This window comes from Thamnophis elegans, chromosome 2 (assembly GCF_009769535.1).
Source record: "Thamnophis elegans isolate rThaEle1 chromosome 2, rThaEle1.pri, whole genome shotgun sequence".
In the NCBI taxonomy this organism is placed as follows: Eukaryota; Metazoa; Chordata; class Lepidosauria; order Squamata; family Colubridae; genus Thamnophis; species Thamnophis elegans.
In genome coordinates this window covers 51,674,794-51,695,961 of record NC_045542.1, presented here as the reverse complement: position 1 = coordinate 51,695,961, position 21,168 = coordinate 51,674,794, and the positions used below count along the sequence as shown (strand labels likewise).

Genomic DNA, 21,168 nt, shown 5'->3' with positions numbered 1-21,168 from the left:
TCAGCCAGTATGCACCTATTCGGGAGAACTGGTTCTTAACTTTCTAAGAGGTTCAGAGAACTGGTTGTTAGAAGAAATCTTCTTTTGGATTTTTTCCGCTTTACAGGACTAATCCTGTAAGGAAGGCAGGAAGGAAACATTCTGGGTTGCTTCTAGCTTAATCTTTATTTCCCTGCTTACAGAAACTGCCTCGCCAGTTAACCCTTATTATATTGTAACAGTTAAGGCAAAGTGCCCATCGACCTGAGTAATGTAGAGTTGGCCACGCCTACACAGTCACATGACCACTAAGCCTCGCCTACCCAGCTGGTCATTAGGACAGAGAACCGGTTGTTAAATTATTTGAATCCCACCATTGGTGTGGGCCCTCAAAATGCAATCTGTGTGTGGCCCCACATGCGCCCCGCCCCTGCCTGCACCCTGTGCATCTGCATATGACCCCCCGCACGCCCCTGCCCCCTCACAGCCCCTTGCATGCCCCATACCCATGAGCATGGTGGAGCTTATCAGGGGCGACAGCTCACATGCCCATAGAGAGGGCGCTGTGTGCTACCTCTGGCACGCATACCATAGGTTCGCCATCACCGCTCTACACCATTCCAGACAAATGGTGGTCCAATCTCTTCTTAAAATCCTCCATTGTTGGGACACCTGCAACTCACAACTCACCCAAAACTGACTAAGCTCTTGAATGCAGAAAATTGTGGGACCACAGAAATGGTCCCAAAGATGCTTCCAGGCTCCTTAAAAAGACAAGTCCATGACAGCTGCTTCCAGTTCCTACAGAATTTCACTCAGGCTAAGCGAAAAAATTTCAAGGAAGGGTGTAGGTTTTTTTTTATTTGGAGTGGGGAGGCTTTTAAACATGCCACAAGCTTAAAGACTCATCTCCAAAAAGGCTATGAAAAGACCTGCACTTAACTGACCTTGATTAGTCTGTATTTTTCTGTCTCTTCTGACAACAGACCTTCAGCACTCAATTTTATCCCTAATATGAACTGAGCAGAGCACTCATCAAAGCAAGTTCCTACTGAGCAAAAAAGAGCCTCCAGGGGAACAGAATGTGAGGTCAGCCTTTTTTTCCCCTTTTCTTTTTTCTCTCTTTAATACACTCACTTACATAACTTACAAATATCCCAAATTAAAAGAAGCAAGCATAAAAATAATGAGTGATTAATCAAGATTTGAGTGGGTGGAAATCTATAGCAGCTCGTGCAAAACAAACATAGGCTACAAATTATTATAATTTGATTGCACAGGTCACGTACTATATAGCAAATAGCATTATAAGCCTGAAACCATCAAACGCCCTTGCTATAAATAAGTAAAATGGTATATAAAATAAATATTTAACAGAGCCTGTTTGTTCGGGATAATACAATTGTTTTGATGTCCAGTTTCAATACTTCATCTCTGAATTAGATGTCAGAAAGAAACATAAATTGTAAGTTAAACTGTTCCCTTCCAGCAATATTTCTACAATAAAACCAGCTGTTTGAAATTTGTAAAGGAAAAAAAATCTATCATGTTCTTTCTTTATTCTGGAAAACAATATTTAAATGTAGGAGAAGAGCAGACAGAGCTGGGAGCAGAGTTAATAGCAATAGCAATAGCAGTTAGACTTATATACCGCTTCATAGGGCTTTCAGCCCTCTCTAAGCGGTTTACAGAGTCAGCATATTGCCCCCAACAACAATCCGGGTCCTCATTTTACCCACCTCGGAAGGATGGAAGGCTGAGTCAACCCTGAGCCGGTGAGTTTTGAACAGCCAAACTGCAGAACTGCAGTCAGCTGAAGTAGACTGCAGTGCTGCATTTAACCACTGCGCCACCTCGGCTCTTTACGTTAAGGGCATCATCAGTTTAGAATCATTGCATTCCAACATGCATTTCAAGTCCAGCTGCTCCTATAATTCCGTTGACCCTTATCTGGTGCCAATTCAGTATCCAACTTTAGCTGACCAGATTCCTATGTATGGGTTTGAATACATTTTCTATGCTGCAGCCTTGTGAGTGGTCCTGATTCTTTGCGCCTGATATTAAGATCCTTGACGTGATAGTCTCCTCATCCTTCCTTTGTTTTATTTCATTCTTAGCCAAACCTGGCCACACAAATTGTCTTAACCCTGTTTCTCTGTTTCAGGCATGGACTCTTTCTTTCCCAGTGGCCCTCTCGCCTAGGAGCAGGAAAAGCCCATTCTGAGGTCAGTTCTGGATGCCTTTTTGCTGTTGAAGAAACGGCTGCACTGAATGCTTCCACAAGTTTCTCCTGCCAGCAATGAAAACCAGATAATAACCACGCAGAACTCTGCCTGTCATTCATTTACAGTGCTGTACAAATCAGACATCCTGTTTAAAATCTGAAGCTAAGAAAAGTATTGCCAAAGCAACAACCATTGACTCTTTTCCCCATTTCCCAGAACCTGGGATTTGACTCCTATCTTTGATCACAGCATTCTGCAAAGGCCAGATTTGTCCTTTTCCCATTGGGAGAGGGGAAATTCTTCAGGGATTGTTTCTAATTTAGGCTATTTTTTGACCTTTAAAGATGCCTCCTTCCCATGCATGTGTTCTGACTGCGTGGCGGGAACAGTGGAATCAGAAGGTCACAAAAGCTGTTCACAGGACCCCAGGACACTGCAACTGTCATAAATATGAATCCGTTGCCAAGCAATTTAATTTTGATCACGTGACTATGGAGATGCTGCAGTTTTCGTAAGTGTGAAAAATAGTCATAAGTCACTTTCTTCAGGGCCATTGTAACTCTAAACTAGATGCATCATATGATCCGGATTTGGATCCAGCCCGCGATAGGCCCAGAGTTGCCCCGTGGGGCCATCCCGGTGATGGCGAGGAACCAGCTCATGTTGCCCTGGCCCTGACCCACCCCAGCCATGCTCACCCAGTTGGCCATGACAACCAGGCCACGCCCCCCATGCCCCCAAGCGCAGACAAAATCCTGATAGGGTCCACAATAGGATCAGGTTTGACACCTTTGCTTTAAATGCTCCCTAAATGAACTGTTATATGTCGAGGACTACCTGTATTACATAGAGCACACCCACAAATGATAGGAAGTCTAAAAGCAGCACCCCCTTACATTCTGCTCCCAGATCAATTTTTTTTTAATGATTAGGAAAACATAGCTGAAATCCTGCAAGGTTACCAAATATCACAGGATTGAGGGAAATCAAGAACAAAAATAGTAACACCTTACCTAAGAAGTTATTATATTTCAGCATTCTCAAGCAAGATCCCATAAGGTGTTGGGCTGCTACAAGATGGAGGGCCATTGTTCAAGAGCACTACATAGCCTCCATGTGAAGACAAATAAAAAATAAATAAAAATGGCCAGTTCCTAACCTACATCAACTTTATGCTCCTTATTAATAGCTTTGGAACAAAGTCAGATTCCTACAGTCAAAAAGAAAGAGGGAGGGCAGGAGGGACGGTCAGTCTGCCAGAACTTGGCTGTAAAACTCTATATACCACAAGATGCCAACAAAGATTAAGAGCATTCTGCATTCTTTTATTACCTTTTAGTGCCCTTCTGGATTCTTGCATAGTTAGTTTCTAATAAATAGTTTCCAATAAATAACTTCCACGTTAACTAACGTGTTATAGCCAGCGGGAGTGTGTGATTATATCTGTGTCATATATATCTGAGGGATTTTTGGATTTAAATCTTAAAACCATATTATTTCTTTATGGAAAATAGTTCACTTCCAGCCAAGGGACTTCACTGCAGTATGACTTCCAGGCATCCATAAACTTTCCCTCTTAATAAAGATTGTATCTAATGCTTTTTTTTTTTACCTGAGCTGCATACAGTTGTTCAAGTTCCACAGGAGATTCCAAGGACTTTATGAGAACCTGCAATCAATCAATCAATCAATCAACACATCCACCCATCAATCAATCAAATGCAAATACTTTAAAAAGGAAAAGAGACAATGGGGAAAATCTCTCATCCTGGCTATGTTATGAGAGAGAGAAAACCTCCATATTGTTCTTTTTCTAAGTTAAAAATCTTCAAATTCTCCTTTGCAGAAGAACTCACAAGCATTCCTTTTCTATCTCAGTTTGCATATGGCAACAATATGATAAATCTGCAATAGCTACCAGATCTTGGCTGTAAACAACCAGATCATCATGAGATGGTAGCAAATGTTGGTTTACATTTTATAGGCAACTACAAATCCAAAATATAGAGGGAGGGGGAAAGAAAAAATATAGAAAGCACAAAAAATAATCTACTACAATGAGAATAAAGAGTACGTAGGTACTGCACCAGGGGTGGGTTCCTGCCAGTTTTAACCTCTTCTATAGAAGAGATTCCACAAATCTACAGTGCCATTTAGAACCGGTTCCAGCTCCCTCCCCCCGCCCACCCGCACATCACATCAAGATGAAGAGCGAGAGGAGGAATTCTGGGAGTTGAAGTCCACAAGTCTTAAAGCTGTCAAGTTTGAACACCCTTGGGGTTTTTTTTCCCCTAAAGAGTTAGGGGTGCAAAGGTCTTGTAACTTGATAGCTTTAAGACTTACGTGCTTCAAATGCCAGAGTTTCTGAGCCAACATTTTGGTTGCTAAGCAAGAGCATTGTTAAGTGAGTTTCACCACATTTTACAAGTTGGCCACGCCCACCCGGTCACATGGCTGACAAGCTGCTCCCACCCGGTTACATGGCCGGCAAGTCACTCTCACAAAGCAGGCCACACCTACAGAAGAGGTTGTAAAAAAATTTGAAACCCACCACTGGTACTGCACATATGTGAATTTGCCATATACTATGTATAAGGTATGCCAGATTATACTCTCTTGCTATTGAGATAAACCATAAAATCCATCCAAATTTCATAAAATTGTGGCTCCTGCCTCTGATGTCATATAAATTTAACTTTGCCTATGATTTTTCCTGATCTAGCAAATTGAAAAAGCCTTGTTAACACAATTCAGAGGTGGGTTGCTGCCAGTTCAGTCCGGATTGGCCAAACAGGTAGTGGTGGCGGTAGAAGCCGCCCACCCGCCCAGGTGCTTCTGTGCAGAAGTGTTGCACGCACGTGAGCATGCCCAAACTGATTGTGACAAAATTGGCAACCCACCACTGACCCAATTGTTATGTTATCTAAAGTTTTCCAATGTTGCATAATTATTATTTTTGGCTGCTACGATTAAATAATATGTTCTTTATTTTTAAGCTTATGATTTAGTCCTGCAAATAAGTGCAGTAAACACAGCACTGAGGAGCATTCGATTCATTTGATTAGTAATAATATGGTGTCTCTTCAAAGATTTCATGCCACAAGCATATCACTTTAACACATGACTACCAGAAACGAAAAATTGTCCCTCCTATTGTGGATCTTCTATTTCTGATCACAATAATAACCCATATGTTTTTTGAAATTATTCTCTTTTCTTGCCATCTCAGGGTCATTTCTATTTTTGCAACCAACATCTAGTAGCTTTAAAGAGGAGGTTGCTCCAAGGACTTCTTAACCAGAGCAATGCCTAACCATGCAACCATTTCAAGAAAGTTCTCATGGTCATTTAGACTGGAGGTCACCTGTTTCTTTGTTTTTTTAATGTTTTGAGTCAGTCTGCGCTCCTGTTGACTATATAACAACTCCATGAACTTCCTTGGCCATATTTTTAGAAGTGATCCACCATTATCTTATTTTGGGATGTTTTTCAAAGTTCCAGTCTAGGATTGAGAGACTGTAGTTAGGCCAACCTCACCCAGCTACTAAGAGAGGATTGGAACTGGGTCTCCCCACTCCTAATCCGACATTTTAAATTACTACACTACATAGGTTTTACACCAAGACTTTTCCCAACCTGATGTTCTTCACTTGTCATGGATTGAAGTTAACTGATATGGCCATATTAGCTGGAGATCATTTGTCTTTTGGCTTGACAAATGTGGAATGTGTCAGCTTGGAAAATATGGCCTACAGTAAGGAAACCTAATATTCTTGAAAAATGCTTTGCTATCAGATTTTTTTTCCTAACCTTGATCCTTTCTGGTTTAAACGTTTCATCCCAAATGTAGATCTCCTTTTTTTTAAGAACTGCTGACTTGATAAACTTGGAGAGTAAAAACTGAGACCTAGATGAAAAAAGAAGACATCATTAAATATTTTCTTTAAAAAAAATAATTTCTGTGTCTTGTAAAGGTATTTTTAAGGGGAAAATGTATCCTAACAAATGGAACTTTAGCATATATCATTAAGCCATGGAGCACTTGACTTCGTATTTTCCTTTGTTTTCTTTTAGGGAGGATCATCCATTACATTCTACAAAGATCTCTGCACAAGCATCAGGCATCTTTAAAATTGTGTTTTAAAAGTTAAATGAATTAAATATAATTGTCTTTTTTTATATAGGTCTACAATTGTGCTAGACTGCCAAATGTTATGAATGTCACTTTTCTTCTGGAAATATTTTGAGATTTCAGGTCAGAAAGTCAATGTCTTAATATTCTAGGACAGTGATGGTGAACCTTTTTCTTATGGCGTTCCAAAATTGTGCAGGCGCACAAGTTCAATCCTCCCTGCCCATCTGCGCATCTGAATGTGAACACCCCCCCCCCCATGCATGTGTGCACTACCACTCCCCAGGCTCTGGAGGCTTTCCTGAAGCCTGGAGAGGGTGAAAATCAGCTGGCTAGCACACACATGCGTGCCAGAGCTGACTGCTGGCATGCCAGCAAATATGGCTCCATGTGGCATGTATGCCATAGATCCGCCATCACGGTTCTAGGAGATATTGGCTATGTAGTCTTTCTTAATAACTGATCATTTAATGACAAGTTGAAGTTATGACAGACTTCAAAACTCATCCATACTGCACCTGTGGACACACAGAGTCAAGTGACGGCATTTTGGGTGCTTGGCTACTGGCTTTCATTTCCAACAGGTTGCAATGTCCCAAAGTCATGTGACCACACTTTTCTTATACGTCAAAAAAATGCCCATTGGATATGCTGAATATGCCTTAATAACCATGTTGTTCACTAAAAGACTGCAGGGACTCACTTAATGACCATAGCAAAAACAATCATAAAATCAAATTGATCCACCTAATGACCACAACATACCACAGCCACAATTCCAGGCTCAATTGTGGTCATACATTGAAGACATCTGTATCATTCCTTAAAATCATTTTGGAATGTTTAGCAGAGACCACCTGCAGTACTCACATAGGCCACCAGAGATCTCTAGATCACAAGTTGGGAATCAGTGATTTAGAGAGGAAGTGGCAATTCCTGGGATTACAAGCTATGTGAAATGGCCAAGAACTACTGACATTGCAGTCCCAAGACATTTGGGATATGTTGCACAATAATTCTCTGTCCCACCTCTCTGCTATATGGCCACATATGGCAGCAAAGAATTGGAGTTTTCAATATCTCTGTATTGCCATCTAGTGGTTTGTCTGGATTTTGCAGGCAAGATCAGGTCTTTTCTAATACATCAGAACCAGGAATGGAAAGCAATAATGTTGTTTCCTGAGTAGTTAATAGCTGGGAGATTTGTATTCTCCACCAAGAGGTAACCTATTTCATGAAACGTATGTACCCAGGATAACACGTTCTGGTTAGGCACCAAGTTACCTCAAATCCAACCCTCAGCTAGTACAATGTGGACCCAACAGTCATCAGTGTTCTTGTGTCTGGCATCCGTTCCCCATCATTTTCTCCTTTCCACTGCAGTTAATGGGAGTATTATTATTTTAATCAGGACTAAGAATGGAGTAATATTCCACAGCCAACGAAGTTAAGACCACCACCTAAATGAACGTAGAACCTGGCACAAATATGTTTCTCTCCATGCCATTCAGAGGTGGTATTCTTCCAGTTCGCCCTGGTTCGGGCAAACCGCTAGCAGCTGTGGCTGCAGGAGACTCTGCCCACCCACCTAGATATCATCACAGATGCTCTGCGCAGGAGCACCCCGCCCGCGTGCTCCCGGTCCCGAACCGGTAGTGAAGGTAAGAGGATTATCATGCCTGATGCCATTTGTGTTTTCTCCATAATCCCAGACATATGATTCCATTTTAAACCATTTGGTTGTATTTCCACCACCCAAAGAGAGCCACATCATTCCCAAAAAAAATTATACTCTGCCTGGGGAGAAAGTGTCCCATTGTCAATTGAAGGGACATTGAATAAATTAATCCTAACTGTAGTGTCCTCAGATTATCCTGACCTCTCGTGTCCTGAAAAACAATAAAAGCGGTAATGAAAGTGCTCCATCAGCAGCATATATGATCTGATCTGCATGTGAGTAGCCCATTGTCATTCAAGACCGAGAGGTCCATTGAATGCAAACATGGATGAAATCAGTGAGGTGGATCTTATGCAGGCAGATCAATCTGCATACCCTGAAAAGATAGGCTATTAACTCCCAGAATGGGACAACAATCCGAGTTCTCTAGGTTTTGTTTTTTTAATGGTCTCTGTAATACATCCTGTAGCACCACTTACTGGATTCTCTAGAAACATGTGACTTCTGAATCAAAATTTGGGGTGAAAGTATATATTTTTGTATGCTTCCAAGTAAAAATAGAATTTTTTAAAAAGGGACGCGGTGGGTCAGTGGCTAACTTGTTGATCAGAATGATCGGCAGTTCAGCGGTTTGAATCCCTAGCGCCGCATAACAGAGTGAGCTCCCATTACTTGTCCCAGTTTTTCTGCCAACCTAGCAGTTCGAAAGCACATTAAAAATGCAAGTAGAAAAACAGGGACCACCTTTGGTGGGAAGTTAACAGCATTCTGTGCGGCTTTGGCGTTTAGTGATGCCGGCCACATGACCACAGAGACGTCTTCAGACAGCGCTGGCTCTTTGGCTTTGAAACAGAGATGAGCCTAGAGTTGGGAATGACTAGCAAATATGTGCGAGGGGAACCTTTACCTTTACTAAAAATAAAAATGTGCCCTTTAGCTGAGCATTCTGGAAAAAAGGGATATATTATTATCTGAAGCTGTTTTTCCTAACCAGACACCTTTCAGAACTAATGGGACTGCAATGCGCCCACTATAGGTAGACCTCAACGTAGGACCACAACTGAGCCCAGAATGTCCGTTGCTAAGTGAAACATTTGTTAAGTGAATTTTGCCATATTTTATGAGTTTTCTTACCATGAATCACTGCAGGTGTTAAGTTAGTAACATGGTTGCTAACTGAATCTGGCTTCCCCATAGACCTCACTTATCAGAAATTTGCAAAAGGAGATCACATGGCCCTGGGACCACTGTTCCCTCTAAGGTGCACGGGTGAGCAGCCACGCACGTGGCATCAAAACACCGTGCAGCAGTTTCCAACTGCCGCCCAGTGTTTTTTGTGAGACGCCTTCCACGATAATAGGAGGGGAGAGCCAGCCTGGAGACAGCAATCACAAGGCAGGAAGTAGCTGAGAGGAAGGGTGTGGGGGTTGGGAGAAGGCATGGGACCGGCTCCCAGCAGCGGCTGCTCGGATTTGCCATTTGAGAGAGAGAGAGGAAGGGAGGGAGGAGGAGGAGGGGAGGGAGGGAGGGAGAGCGTGAGCGTGTGTATCCCTCCTTCCTTCAGCCCAACACTCTCGCTGGCATCCCGGCCAGACAAGAAGGACTGCAGAGGGTCTCCTCGAGTCTAGGGCAGCGAGTCATTCGATGGGAAACGTGCCTCTTGGAAGGAATGACCCGGATTGGCTTCCGCTTTCGATCTGCCACCCAAAGACTGAACGGAGAAGTAAAGAGGCAGCAGAAACAAAGCAGGAGAGATGAAGCGAGAGCCAATCCGGGTCATTCCTTCCAAGAGGCAGCTTTCCCATCGAATGACTCGCTGCCCTAGACTCGAGGAGACCCTCTGCAGTCCCTCTCATCTGTCCGGGATGCCAGCAAGAGTGTTGGGCTGAAGGAAGGAGGGATTCTCTCTCTCTCTCTCTCTCTCTCTTTCTCTCTCTCTCTCTCTCCCTCTCTTTAAGAGAGAGAGGGAGGGAGGGAGAGAGGGAGGGAGTTAGTTAGTTAGTTAGTTAGTTAGTTAATTAGTTAGTTAGTTAGTTAGTTAGTTAGTTGGTGGGCAGACTTAGCACTTAGTTCTCTGTGTGTTGTGTATATATACATGTCTCAATGGGTGCAATTGTGCAAGCATTTTTTTTCCTCTTTAAAAGAATTTTTGGATTTCTCCTCACCAAACCTTTAAGACTGAAAGAGTTAGAGTTGAAATATAAAGAGATTGTCAATCGCCATACTGTTAGATTGATAGGCAATTATGGACTATCTTGATTATATCCTCCTTAGAAAGAATATGCTACTGTATGGTTGAGAAAAAGATCAAACTTCATTCCATGGAAACCCAACAAAGTTCATAGGGAGGGTTTCTTTCTGCGATGGGCTTCTTGGGTCAACAGTGAATATCAGTTATCAAAAATGTAGGTAGAAAATTAAGCAGGCAATAGGCAATTACAAAAAGGAAAGCCAACTTTCTGAATCTGTTTCTTTGCACTTAGTGACTTATAAATAGACTAATGTTCTGAAAACCTGACCTAAATTACTATATATTTTAAATAGCTGTAAAGCTATGCTGAAAAAGTTGTTCTCATGGTATTGTGATAAATTCAATAAAAAGAAGGGAATTCTTGATGAACTTAAGGAGAAATGAGAGTATTGGATAGTAAATGGACAAATAAAATTACCAAAGAGAATATTTGCACCTCAGGGTTGAAATGAGATGTTCTCTCTTACTCTTTCCTCTTCCTCTCTTCTCTCTCTGTCTCTCTCATCCTCTTTCTCTTTGTCTCTCTTCTCTCTCCCTCTTTTCCATTCTTCTGTCACTTTCTCTCTCCTTCTCCCTTCTCTCTCCTCTTTGTCTCTTTCTGTCTCTTTCACCCTCTTTCTCTTTGTCTCTCTTTCTCTCTCCTTCTTTCCCACTCTTCTGTCACTTTCTCTGTCCTTCTCTGTCTCTTTCTGTCTCTCTTCCCTCTTTTTTTCTTCCTCTCTCCCACTCTTTTATCACTTTCTCTCTACTGCCCAACCTGTCCCCATACTTATCTTCGATTGATCATGTTTGCAATAATTTACCTTCTTTCCTAAATAGGCGCAGTTCCCTTACTGGATCCCTCGCTCACTCAAACACACACACACACACACACACACGCACAAAACCATTTTTCTCCATTCCAATTCGGATCCTATAAATCAATTGCTCTGTGATATATCTGTGAAAAAAATTCAGGTGCTCAGGCATGAAAATGTGCTGCTCAAATACTATACTTTTCCGCACACACTGAAAAAAAATTAGAGGGAACATTGCCTGGGACACTGCTATTGTCATAAATATGTCAGTTACCAAGCATCTGAATGTTGCTCTCACGACCATGGGGAATGCTACAATGGTTGTAAGTGTAAAAAACAGTCCTGAGTCACTTTTTCAATGCCACTGTAACTTTCAACAGTCAGTAAATGAACTCTTGTAAATCGAGAACTACCTCTATGTCCAGCCAGTAAGTTTAAAGGATAACTTTAATTTCCTCTTCAGAGAGTAATTGTTTCATTCATTCAAAACAAGACATTTCCTGAAAGTTAGACACACTTCAAAAGACCAAAGCATAATTGTTGAAAATTTATATCTCTGGCATTTATATCTCATGGACTATGAATGCTAACATACTTGCAAGGAAGGCACAGAAGAAGCTGTACTTCCTGAGAATGCTCAGAAAGATAAATCTACCCCAGCATCTACTTCTGTTCTATTATTGCAATACCATTGAGAGTGTCCTGACATACAATATTCCTACATGGTATGGGAGCAGCTCTGAAGCAGACAAAAACGCTCTACAGAGAATCATTAAAACTGCCCAGAATATCATCAGGCTCCAGCTACCAGTCCTGGATGACATCTTCACATCTCGCTGTTTGAGGAAGTCATACAACATTCTCAGAAACTCCTCCCATCCTGCTTACAATCTTTTGGGACTGTTGCCTTCTGGTAGAAGATACAGAACAATTAAAACTCAGACCACACGTCTTCTGAATAGTTTTTATCCCAGAGCTACAATTGCACTCAACAATGAATTAAAGGGCCACCATCAGTGAGCTGTTGAACAGCATTACTTGGTCTATTGTGTGGATGCTTGGGTGGTTTAGGGATGGGGAACTCTTGGAGGGTGAAGGGTATTTGGGGATTGTCATGTGTGTTGGGCCTGGTCTCTGGGTATCATGTGAATTTCTTTTTATGGGTATACTGTGTATATACGTACAATGACAATAAAGTAAATCTATTTTGCTGTACCATCTCTTTGTTTGGGTAAAGGATACCATGACCCTAAGCAAGTGGTAGCGTACTAAAGGGTAATATCAGTCAAACACAATCAGCCTTTTTTTTTAGCATTCTGGGTGGCAAATGTTAATTCTATCTATATAAATAACTTGTCTTGCCTGCCAACTAGTAACAGAAACTCAGTATCCCATCCCTTACTTTTTCCTTACAGACTTGATTTTTGCCTTTTCCAATTTCTTTCGGTATGGGCACTGCTTCTTCATGCTGGACAGATCAGGTTGCTCTACAAGGGTAGGTAGGATGAGAGCAGGATCAAACGAGTAGACTTTGGTTCTAAATTTGAAAGGACTACATGGATATGTTTCAGGAGAAACCTGGAAGGAGATAAAATAATAAAAATTGCATTGGACTTGAAACATAGAATTCATGTTTTCAAAAACATATCTGTTATCCACTAAAGGGTGTTGTTGTCCCAGTACTCCTCGTGTTGTGACTTGCCAGCGACCAGCGGAACTGGCAGCAGATTCAGACAGTGAGGAGGTTGAGGAGAAACATGGGCCAGTCCTGGAGTTTGGGGAAGGCTCTGATGAGGCCTCTGTGTCAGAGGCAGAGAGAGGGCCAGAGCCATATGCCAGTTATCAGCTGCCTTCAGAGTCAGACATCAGTGAGGCAGATGAACAGCCGGAGTCTATTCCCAGCGGGCGCATGCGCAGAGTTGCCAGACAAAGGGAACAGATAAAGAACAGGGGGCGACTTGGAATAAGGCAACAGGTGGATGATGAATGACCCCTCTCAGAGGAAATAAAAGAGGACTGGAAGGGGAGGGGATTTTGCAAGAGACAATTAGTTCGCTTAATTAGTTCGTGACTCCTTGCCAAGTTTTGCAGATATCGGCCTGGCAGTTCTCCAAGCCAGATAATGTCTGTGACTGTAAATCCTCCCTTGAAAGTCTTTGCTGGATGTGAATGAGCAGAATTCACAGTAAATTAATAAAAGGGGTTTTTGTCGGGACAAGGAGTTTGCTTCATGCTCTTGGGAAATCTCAGTCAAACACTAGACAACCGTGGCTGATTTCAGAAAACTGAGCCAGGCTGGAACTGGGTGGTTCTTTCTTTCTTTCTTTCTTTCTTTCTTTCTTTCTTTCTTTCTTTCTTTCTTTCTTTCTTTCTTTCTTTCTTATTTATTAGTTTGTCAAACATGTACAAGATAGCAGGTATAAGTATGGACCTGGACATGAACAAAGGAAATGAATACATTTTGAATATGAAATTAGCAGTAACATCTAGGGCTGCAAGCTAGACTGGAATGGTGAAGTGCATCCATATTACTGGCAAGAAAATTTCATGGAATCATTAGAAGATGAACTCTCCTCAAAAACCTTTGTTTTAAAAACTGGTTATTTGTTTCAGAATCCTTATACCAAAATTCTCATCCAGTCTTAATAATTTAGTTTCTTTATTTTCATTTAAGTCAGTAAGTACAATGCCCCTCCCTACTGATGGAGTTCTGGAAATAATTTATGAGTTGCTTGGGCTTGTTGTTTCATGAATTGCAACGGTACATTTCTCAGAAGGGCAATGCCAAGTGTGATTGGTGGGGAAATGCAGGATAAAGTTAAGCAGATGTTGCTCTTGGTTATGAATGGCCAAGCTCATCTAGATAATTTTAGGACAGCTATTGGTAGAAGGTAGATTGGAATTTATCACCAAATCCCTGGATGATTTGCAGAAGGTCTCGAAGGATTGCTAGCTCCCAATCATTTAATAGGAGCAATTTCTTCAAACTTATTTTATTACACAATTAATATAATCCTCGCTCTAAGCAACTTACAAATGTCCATTTTAAAATGCACAGTAACAAAAATTAAAGCAATTAAAGCCAATTAATTTAAAACAATTAAAAAGCTCCATTAAAATGCAACATGAATTTTTCTTCTTAAATTAGGCTGCCCTAATCAAGAAAGCTTGGCAAAGAAAATGAAGAATGGGTTTTTGAAAGTCTTAAAAACATTTGTTTGGTAACAAAGCGAATTCTCATGTTTGGGTGATGTTTGTGGGTATTATACCTGGAACCCCTGAACTACTTTTGAGTCCATGACTGCAATTAGCAAAATTATTTCAAACTGACTTTTTTATTATTTCGCACCCATAGACAAATCTTAATAGACTGAGGCTTCTACTATCTGCACCTATAAATGTTCTGTGAACTATTAATAGCAATTGTAATAACATTTAGACGAATATACTGTCCCACAGTGGTTTATAGCAGTCTCTGGGCAGTTTATAATCTCAGCATATTGCCCCTTCAAAAAAAAAACACTGGGTCCTCATTTTACTGACCTTGGAAGGTTGGAAGGCTGAGTCAACCTTGAACCAGTCAAGGATCAAACTCCTGGCTGTGGGCGGAGTTAGGGTGCAAAACTGCATTCTAACCACTGTGTAACCAGGACTCCTATTAAGCAGGTGTTGTCTTCCCCCTCTTTCTCTCACACATAATATCTGGGCTTTTACACCTCTGGAATTCATCTCCCTCCTTCCTTGGGACCCACCCACCTCCTCAGTACATTCCATCACACCTATTAAACTATCATTCATGCAGAACTCGGGAGTCCTGCAGAGTGAGCAGTGATCCACTCCTGAAGTTTTCTCCTGCTTCCAGTTGTAGGATTAATGTACAACCATCCAACTTCTTTCACAGCATGTTTTATGTGCTCCTCTTTGTTTCCTTCCCAGGATCTACTTCTAATTTTACACTGAAAATCTAGTGAGGCAAAAAGAAAACATCAAACTATATATAAACCTGTACAAACTATCTTTGCTATAAGGTGTGAAGTCTTGTGTGGAAAGTACATGTATATAATCGTGGTATATATTAGGAGACTTCACAACTGCCTTCACAACAATCTGCCTTCCATCAAGGACCTGTATACTGTATGAGTCAAAAAGAGGGCTGTGAAAATATCTACAGACCCTTCACATTCTGGACATAAATTGTTTCAACTTCTACCCTCAAAATAATGCTATAGAGCACTGCACACCAGAACAACTAGACACAAGGACAGTTTTCCCCCAAATGCCATCACTCTGCTTGACAACTAATTCCCACAACACTGTCAAATACTTTACTTACTATATTACTATTATTCTTCTCTTCTTAACTAGTGTCTATCTCTTCCTACTTATGACTATAACTATCTTGCTTGTATCTTTCAATTTATATTGTTTTGATTTGTTTCCTAGTATCATTTGATAGCTTATTAGTAACCTTGACTATCATTAAATGTTGTATCTTATGATTCTTGATGAATGTATCTTGTCTTTTTATGTTTACTGAGAATATATGCATCAAAGTCAAATTCCTTGTGTGTCCAATCACACTTGGCCAATAAAGAATTCTATTCTATTCCATTCCATTCCAGTCTAGTGTATTCTAGTCTGTTCTAGTCTAGTCTATTCTAACTAGCAAAAGTCACGTACCTGGTGGAAAGAGTCCTTTGGTGTTTTGATTTGAGCCTTTCTGGCCGCTGTAAAGAATGAAGCACATTGGATGGAGAAACCACCAAAACCACGTCTATTTATTCATTTTTTTACATATTGCATATACAGGTAGTCCTCGACTTACAACTGTTCCTATAGTGATTGTTCAAAGTTACAACGGCCCTGAAAAAAAGTGACATGACTATTTTTCACAGTTATGATTGTTACAGCATCCCCATGATCATGTGATCCAAATTCAGATGCTTGGTAACTGGTTCATCCTTACGACCATGGTTGTGTCCCAAGGACATGTGATCCCTTTCTGTGACCATCTAAGAAGCAAAGTCAATGGGGAAACCAGATCCATTTAAAGAACTACGTCAGCAACCTAACAACTGCAGTGATTCGCTTAATCACTGTGACAAGAAAGGTCATAAAATGGGGCAAAACTCACATTAGCAAATGTTTCACTTAGCAACAGGAATGTGGGGCTCAATTGTGGTTGTAAGTCAAGGACATCCTGTAGAGAACTCTTCTCCCATTTCTTTCTCACAACAACAACAACTCAGCAAGAGGTAGGGACTAGCCTAAAAGTCACCCAGGATTATCTGTTGCAAGCAGGACTTACAATACAATAAAATAGCAGAGTTGGAAGGGACCTTGGAGGTCTTCTAGTCCAACCCCCTGCCTAGGCAGGAAACCCTACACCGTTTCAGACAGATGGCTATCCAACATCTTCTTAAAGACTTCCAGTGTTAGGGCATTCACAACTTCTGGTGGCAAGCTGTTCCACTTGAACTGGGTCTCCACTCCCAATCTGAACGGTGGTAATTATACTGCCTTGGTTTAGCTACCAAATACATTTCCATTAATTGGAACTATTTTTTGTTTTCTACCCAATGCATCTGTGCATTTTTTTTAAAAAAAGCTCATTAAAATAAGAAAAGCTAACATGAAAGAAAGCACATGGAAAAAAGAGGCACAACCCACGGGGTATATAATGTCCTGTTTTAAATAACTGTCCTAAGCAATATAGGCAAAACAGGGGATCTGTTTCTCCTACCCTCTGATTTCTATTTTCTATTTTGTAATATTGTTTCTTTACAGTATTTCAACATTTCTCTAACAGCTAAAGGAGGCAGATGTGATCCACCCTCCCTGCTACTTAATTTCACCCTGATAACAACTCGATGCAGGCTGGGCTGAGAGATAATCAATGAATAAATATGATAGTTGAAAATCTGAATGGTGAGGTATCTCTAGTCCTGATTCAATATTTCGATCGTTGCACTACAAAGCGCTGGGTCCCCAAAGCGATGAGCGTGTGATTAAAAATCTTTCTTGGCTGTACATTTCTTTGAATTTATCTTTGAGCCATTAGGAGTCAAGAGTGTTAAATCTAATTAGTAGCCACCATAACTTAAAATTAGAGATAGGGAAGATACCTTAACACTCAGTTATGGTAGGAGCATATAAGTATAAGTATAATCTTTATTGTCATTGTACTTAAATACAACGAAATTGGTTTTAACCTCACTGGTGCAAAATTATAACAGAAACGAAAAAAGAAAGAAAAAGAAAAAAACTAACGTGTGCATGGAGTGATTGTGGTTATATTTAAAAGTCTCACAGCCCAAGGATAGAAACTACCTTTAAACCTGTTTGTTCGGCTGGCTATACTTTGATGTCTTCTGCCTGATGGTAGAAGTGCAAAGAGACACTGACCAGGGTTTAGCAACATCCTATTTCTATCAAGCTGCCAAAACTTTCCCTTTACCCATAGCCAATGAGAGAGAGATTAGAAGTTCATCTTTACGGTGTTGGTCGGAGGGCAGAGATCGACCCCAAGGCCCCTCAAGTATGGGGTGCCGCAGGGTTCGGTCCTGTCCCCCCTCCAATTTAACATCTACATGAAGCCCTGGGTGAGAACATACGCCGGCACGGGATTAAGTATCACCAATATGCAGACGATACGCAGCTGTATCTGTCTGCCCCGTGCCAACTCAGCGAAGCAGTAGAAGTGATGTGCCAGTGCCTGGAGGCTGTTAGAGTCTGGATGGGAGCAAACAAGTTGGCACTCAATCCAGACAAGACCGAGTGGCTTCTGATGTTCCCTCCCAAAGATTGTCCAACTGTTCCATCTCTCAGGCTGGGGGGCGAAATTATACGCCCCTCAGAGAGGGTTCGCAATTTGGGAGTCCTCCTGGACCCACAGCTGACTCTAGAACACCATCTGTCGGCTGTGACCAGGGGGACCTTTGCCCAGGTCCGCCTGGTGCATCAATTGCGACCCTACCTGGATCGGGAGGCCCTTCAGACAGTCACTCACGCCCTTGTGACCTCAAGACTGGATTATTGTAATGCGCTCTACATGGGGCTGCCCTTGAAGAGTGTTCGAAGACTCCAATTAGTCCAGAATGCAGCCGCGCGAGCTATTGTGGGTGCACCAAGGTACACCCACGTTACACCTATCCTCCGCGAGCTGCACTGACTACCTATTAGTCTCCGAATCCGCTTCAAGGTGCTGGTCGCTACCTATAAAGCCCTACATGGCATCGGACCTGGGTACCTGAGAGACCGTCTCCTGCCGATTACCTCTCTCAGACCAATTAGATCGCACAGGTTGGGTCTCCTCCGGATTCCATCTGCCAGCCAATGTCGGCTGGCGACTCCCCGGGGGAGGGCCTTCTCTGTTGCAGCTCCAGCCCTCTGGAACGAGCTCCCTGTCGAGATCCGGACCCTTACTACCCTCCCGGCCTTCCGCAAAGCCACCAAGTCCTGGCTGTTCCAGCAGGCTGAGGGGAGCTGAGAAGCATCTACCTCCACGGAAATTGTGAATGTTGGTTTTGTTTTTAATATGTTGTCTTTGTCTCATTCCCCCCTTTCCCTTGTCTTTTGTGAGCCGCCCAGAGTCCTCCGGGAGTGGGCGGCATACAAGACAAATAAATAATAATAAATAATAATAATAATACTGGGTTCCAAAATGGTATTTTCCCCTTTTAGCTGATAGCATCCAGTGATTGCTAGAAGGTGAGCAAAATCTATTATGCTTTGCACTTACCTGTTAGGCCAAAGGCAATCTCGGGTGGCCAGTAATGATTGGGATTGGAGTAATGTTTATTGCCACATCAGATTCATGTGGGCATTATAATTCTTCCTTCTAGAACCTGCTCAGCCTCGCTGGCTGCCACTCTTCCCTTGTTTCATCAAAGTGAGTGCTGCGCTAGAGAGCTATCAGAATTGTTCAATAGCACTAAACTGCTTGGCTGACAGGACTGTCAGTACCTTTAGATGATGACCATAATAGTTTAGCTCAAGGCTAAAACAGAATAAGAGATGGATGAAGAGAAAACCCTACTTCCCATTGAGGCTCAAAGAACAAAGGAATTGGAAGTTGGCGTTTGTTTTTTATTGTTAAAAAAAGAAATGGAAGGGAAAATCCATGGTGGCGAACCTATGGCATACATGCCACAGGTGGTATGCAGAGCCTACACTACGGGCATGCGAGCCAACACCCCAGCTCAGCTCCACAGAGCATGCATGTGTGCCTCCCATTGACCAGCTGCTTTTGGGATCTCTGACACGCGCAGGGGGTGTGGTGCATGCAGGAGATGCACGCGCAAGTGTGGGGGCAGGGGAGCATGGGGGGTCATGTGTGCATGCCTGGGGGCATGGCATATGCATGCATGGGTAGCATAGTATGCACATGCACGGGGTCACACATCCATGCGTGGGGGGATGGGGGGAGCGTAGGAGGTTACGTGTGCATATGCGGGGGCGGGGCACACATGGGGTGGTGCATGCATGCACAGGGGCGGGGCACACAGGGGTGGTGCATGCATTGCATTATGGGTGTGCACGCACGCTTTCAGCACACGGAGACAAAAAGGTTAGCCATCACTGCCCTAAATAAAAGTATTTTCATGTAACTCTACTTCTTTACATTCAGTACTATAACACAGCAGCCTCCAACCTTTTGAGCACCAGGACTGATTCCGTGGAGAGAGGTTTATCCAGGCACTGGAGGGGGCGTGGTTTTGTGTGCTGCCTCCATCCCATGGATGGGGCTTCACTTGTTTGCGCAGCCCTGTTTCTGGCATGCTGCGGACCGGTGCCAGTCCATGGACCAGGGGTTGGGGACTCCTGCTGTAATGTATTTCCACTATCCCTTTTTATCAGGCATGAAGCTAGCTGGTTAACTTTGAGGCCAGTCACTTTCTCTCAGCTCCAGGAAGAAGGTAAGGGCAAATCACTTCTTAAAAACCTTGCCAAAAAACCTGCAGAGACTTCTTCAGGCAGTCTCCAAGAATTTGATTTGATTTGATTTGATTGCACTTATATGCCACTCTATTCCCAAAGGGACTCAGGGCGGCTAACAAATCAAAGGGAAGGAATACAAACAAGGGGGAGAACGACAACAAACAACTACAAAAGAATTTTAAAAAAACAATCAACAACCACACAGTTCGAGCAGGGACGGGAACTCGTCAGCCCCAGGCCTGTTGGAATAGCCAGGTTTTAAGGGCTTTGCGGAAGGCCTGAAGGGTGGTGAGGGTCCGAATCTCCACGGGGAGCTTGTTCCAAAGGGCCGGCGCAGCCATGGAGAAGGCCCTCCTCCGGGTGGTAGCCAATCGGCATTGGCCAGTAGATGGAATTCGGAGGAGGCCTAATCTGTGGGATCTAATCGGTCTATTGGAGGTAATTGGCAGCAGGCGGTCTCTCAAGTACCCATCACAATTGAACAGAAGGGGAGGGGGAATACATATGCATGTGTAACTATATTCTACACATATTCAATGGATAAGCCTAGGTAACAATTCATATTACAGTAAAAGATGCCATCGGTTTGAATACTAACTTACCCTCATCTTCTGGCCTCTCTATCATGGGACTCCATAATAACTTTGGAGGTGGTTTGGCGCCATAGGCTATCTCTGGTGTCATCTTTGACCCACCCATCCTTTGTATTGCAAATCTTCACTTTAATCAAGGTAACACTTCAGTGATTGTTGGATAAAATAAGGCGCACCAGATGTCTAGTGTTTTTAAGGACTATTTTTTTCTTCTTCCTAAATTGGGAGTGGGTGAATGATGTCACAAACCAGTACTATTACTATGTTTTCATTGTACATATGCCCAAAGTGATGGCAATTGAAATCTAAGTATTTCTGGGTTATATATTTATTGAATTTATTTCTGTCTGGCTTGGTGAAAGGAGATGTCGGTCAGTCTGACAGAGAAAATCTGCAGTATTTGATGCTATCAACCATGGGATAATATGGATGGATCGCCGATCCATCTGGACTCTGGTAGTTGCAATCTTTCTCAAGAGTAGGTTTCGAAAATTGATGCTGGGAGGCTACAGATGGACACCATGTCCTATTGATTAAAATATCTCACAAAGTTCCATAAATCAAATCCCTTCT

The 21,168-nt window shown here is 42.3% G+C and overlaps 1 protein-coding gene across 1 annotated transcript in view; it reads right to left on the bottom strand.

Moving 5' to 3' along the window:
* The window catches only part of HEATR9 (HEAT repeat containing 9), a 58,897-nt gene extending 38,196 nt beyond the window's left edge, over window positions 1–20,701 (bottom strand). The window contains exons 1-5 of the mRNA XM_032239007.1: window positions 20,605–20,701; window positions 15,743–15,789; window positions 12,465–12,640; window positions 6,015–6,111; window positions 3,817–3,873 (exon numbers count right to left, since the gene is read on the bottom strand). Coding sequence (XP_032094898.1) covers window positions 3,817–3,873; window positions 6,015–6,111; window positions 12,465–12,640; window positions 15,743–15,789; window positions 20,605–20,701 — 474 coding nt within the window. The remainder of the gene's footprint in view (window positions 1–3,816; window positions 3,874–6,014; window positions 6,112–12,464; window positions 12,641–15,742; window positions 15,790–20,604) is intronic.
* Between the last annotated feature and the right edge of the window lie 467 nt (window positions 20,702–21,168).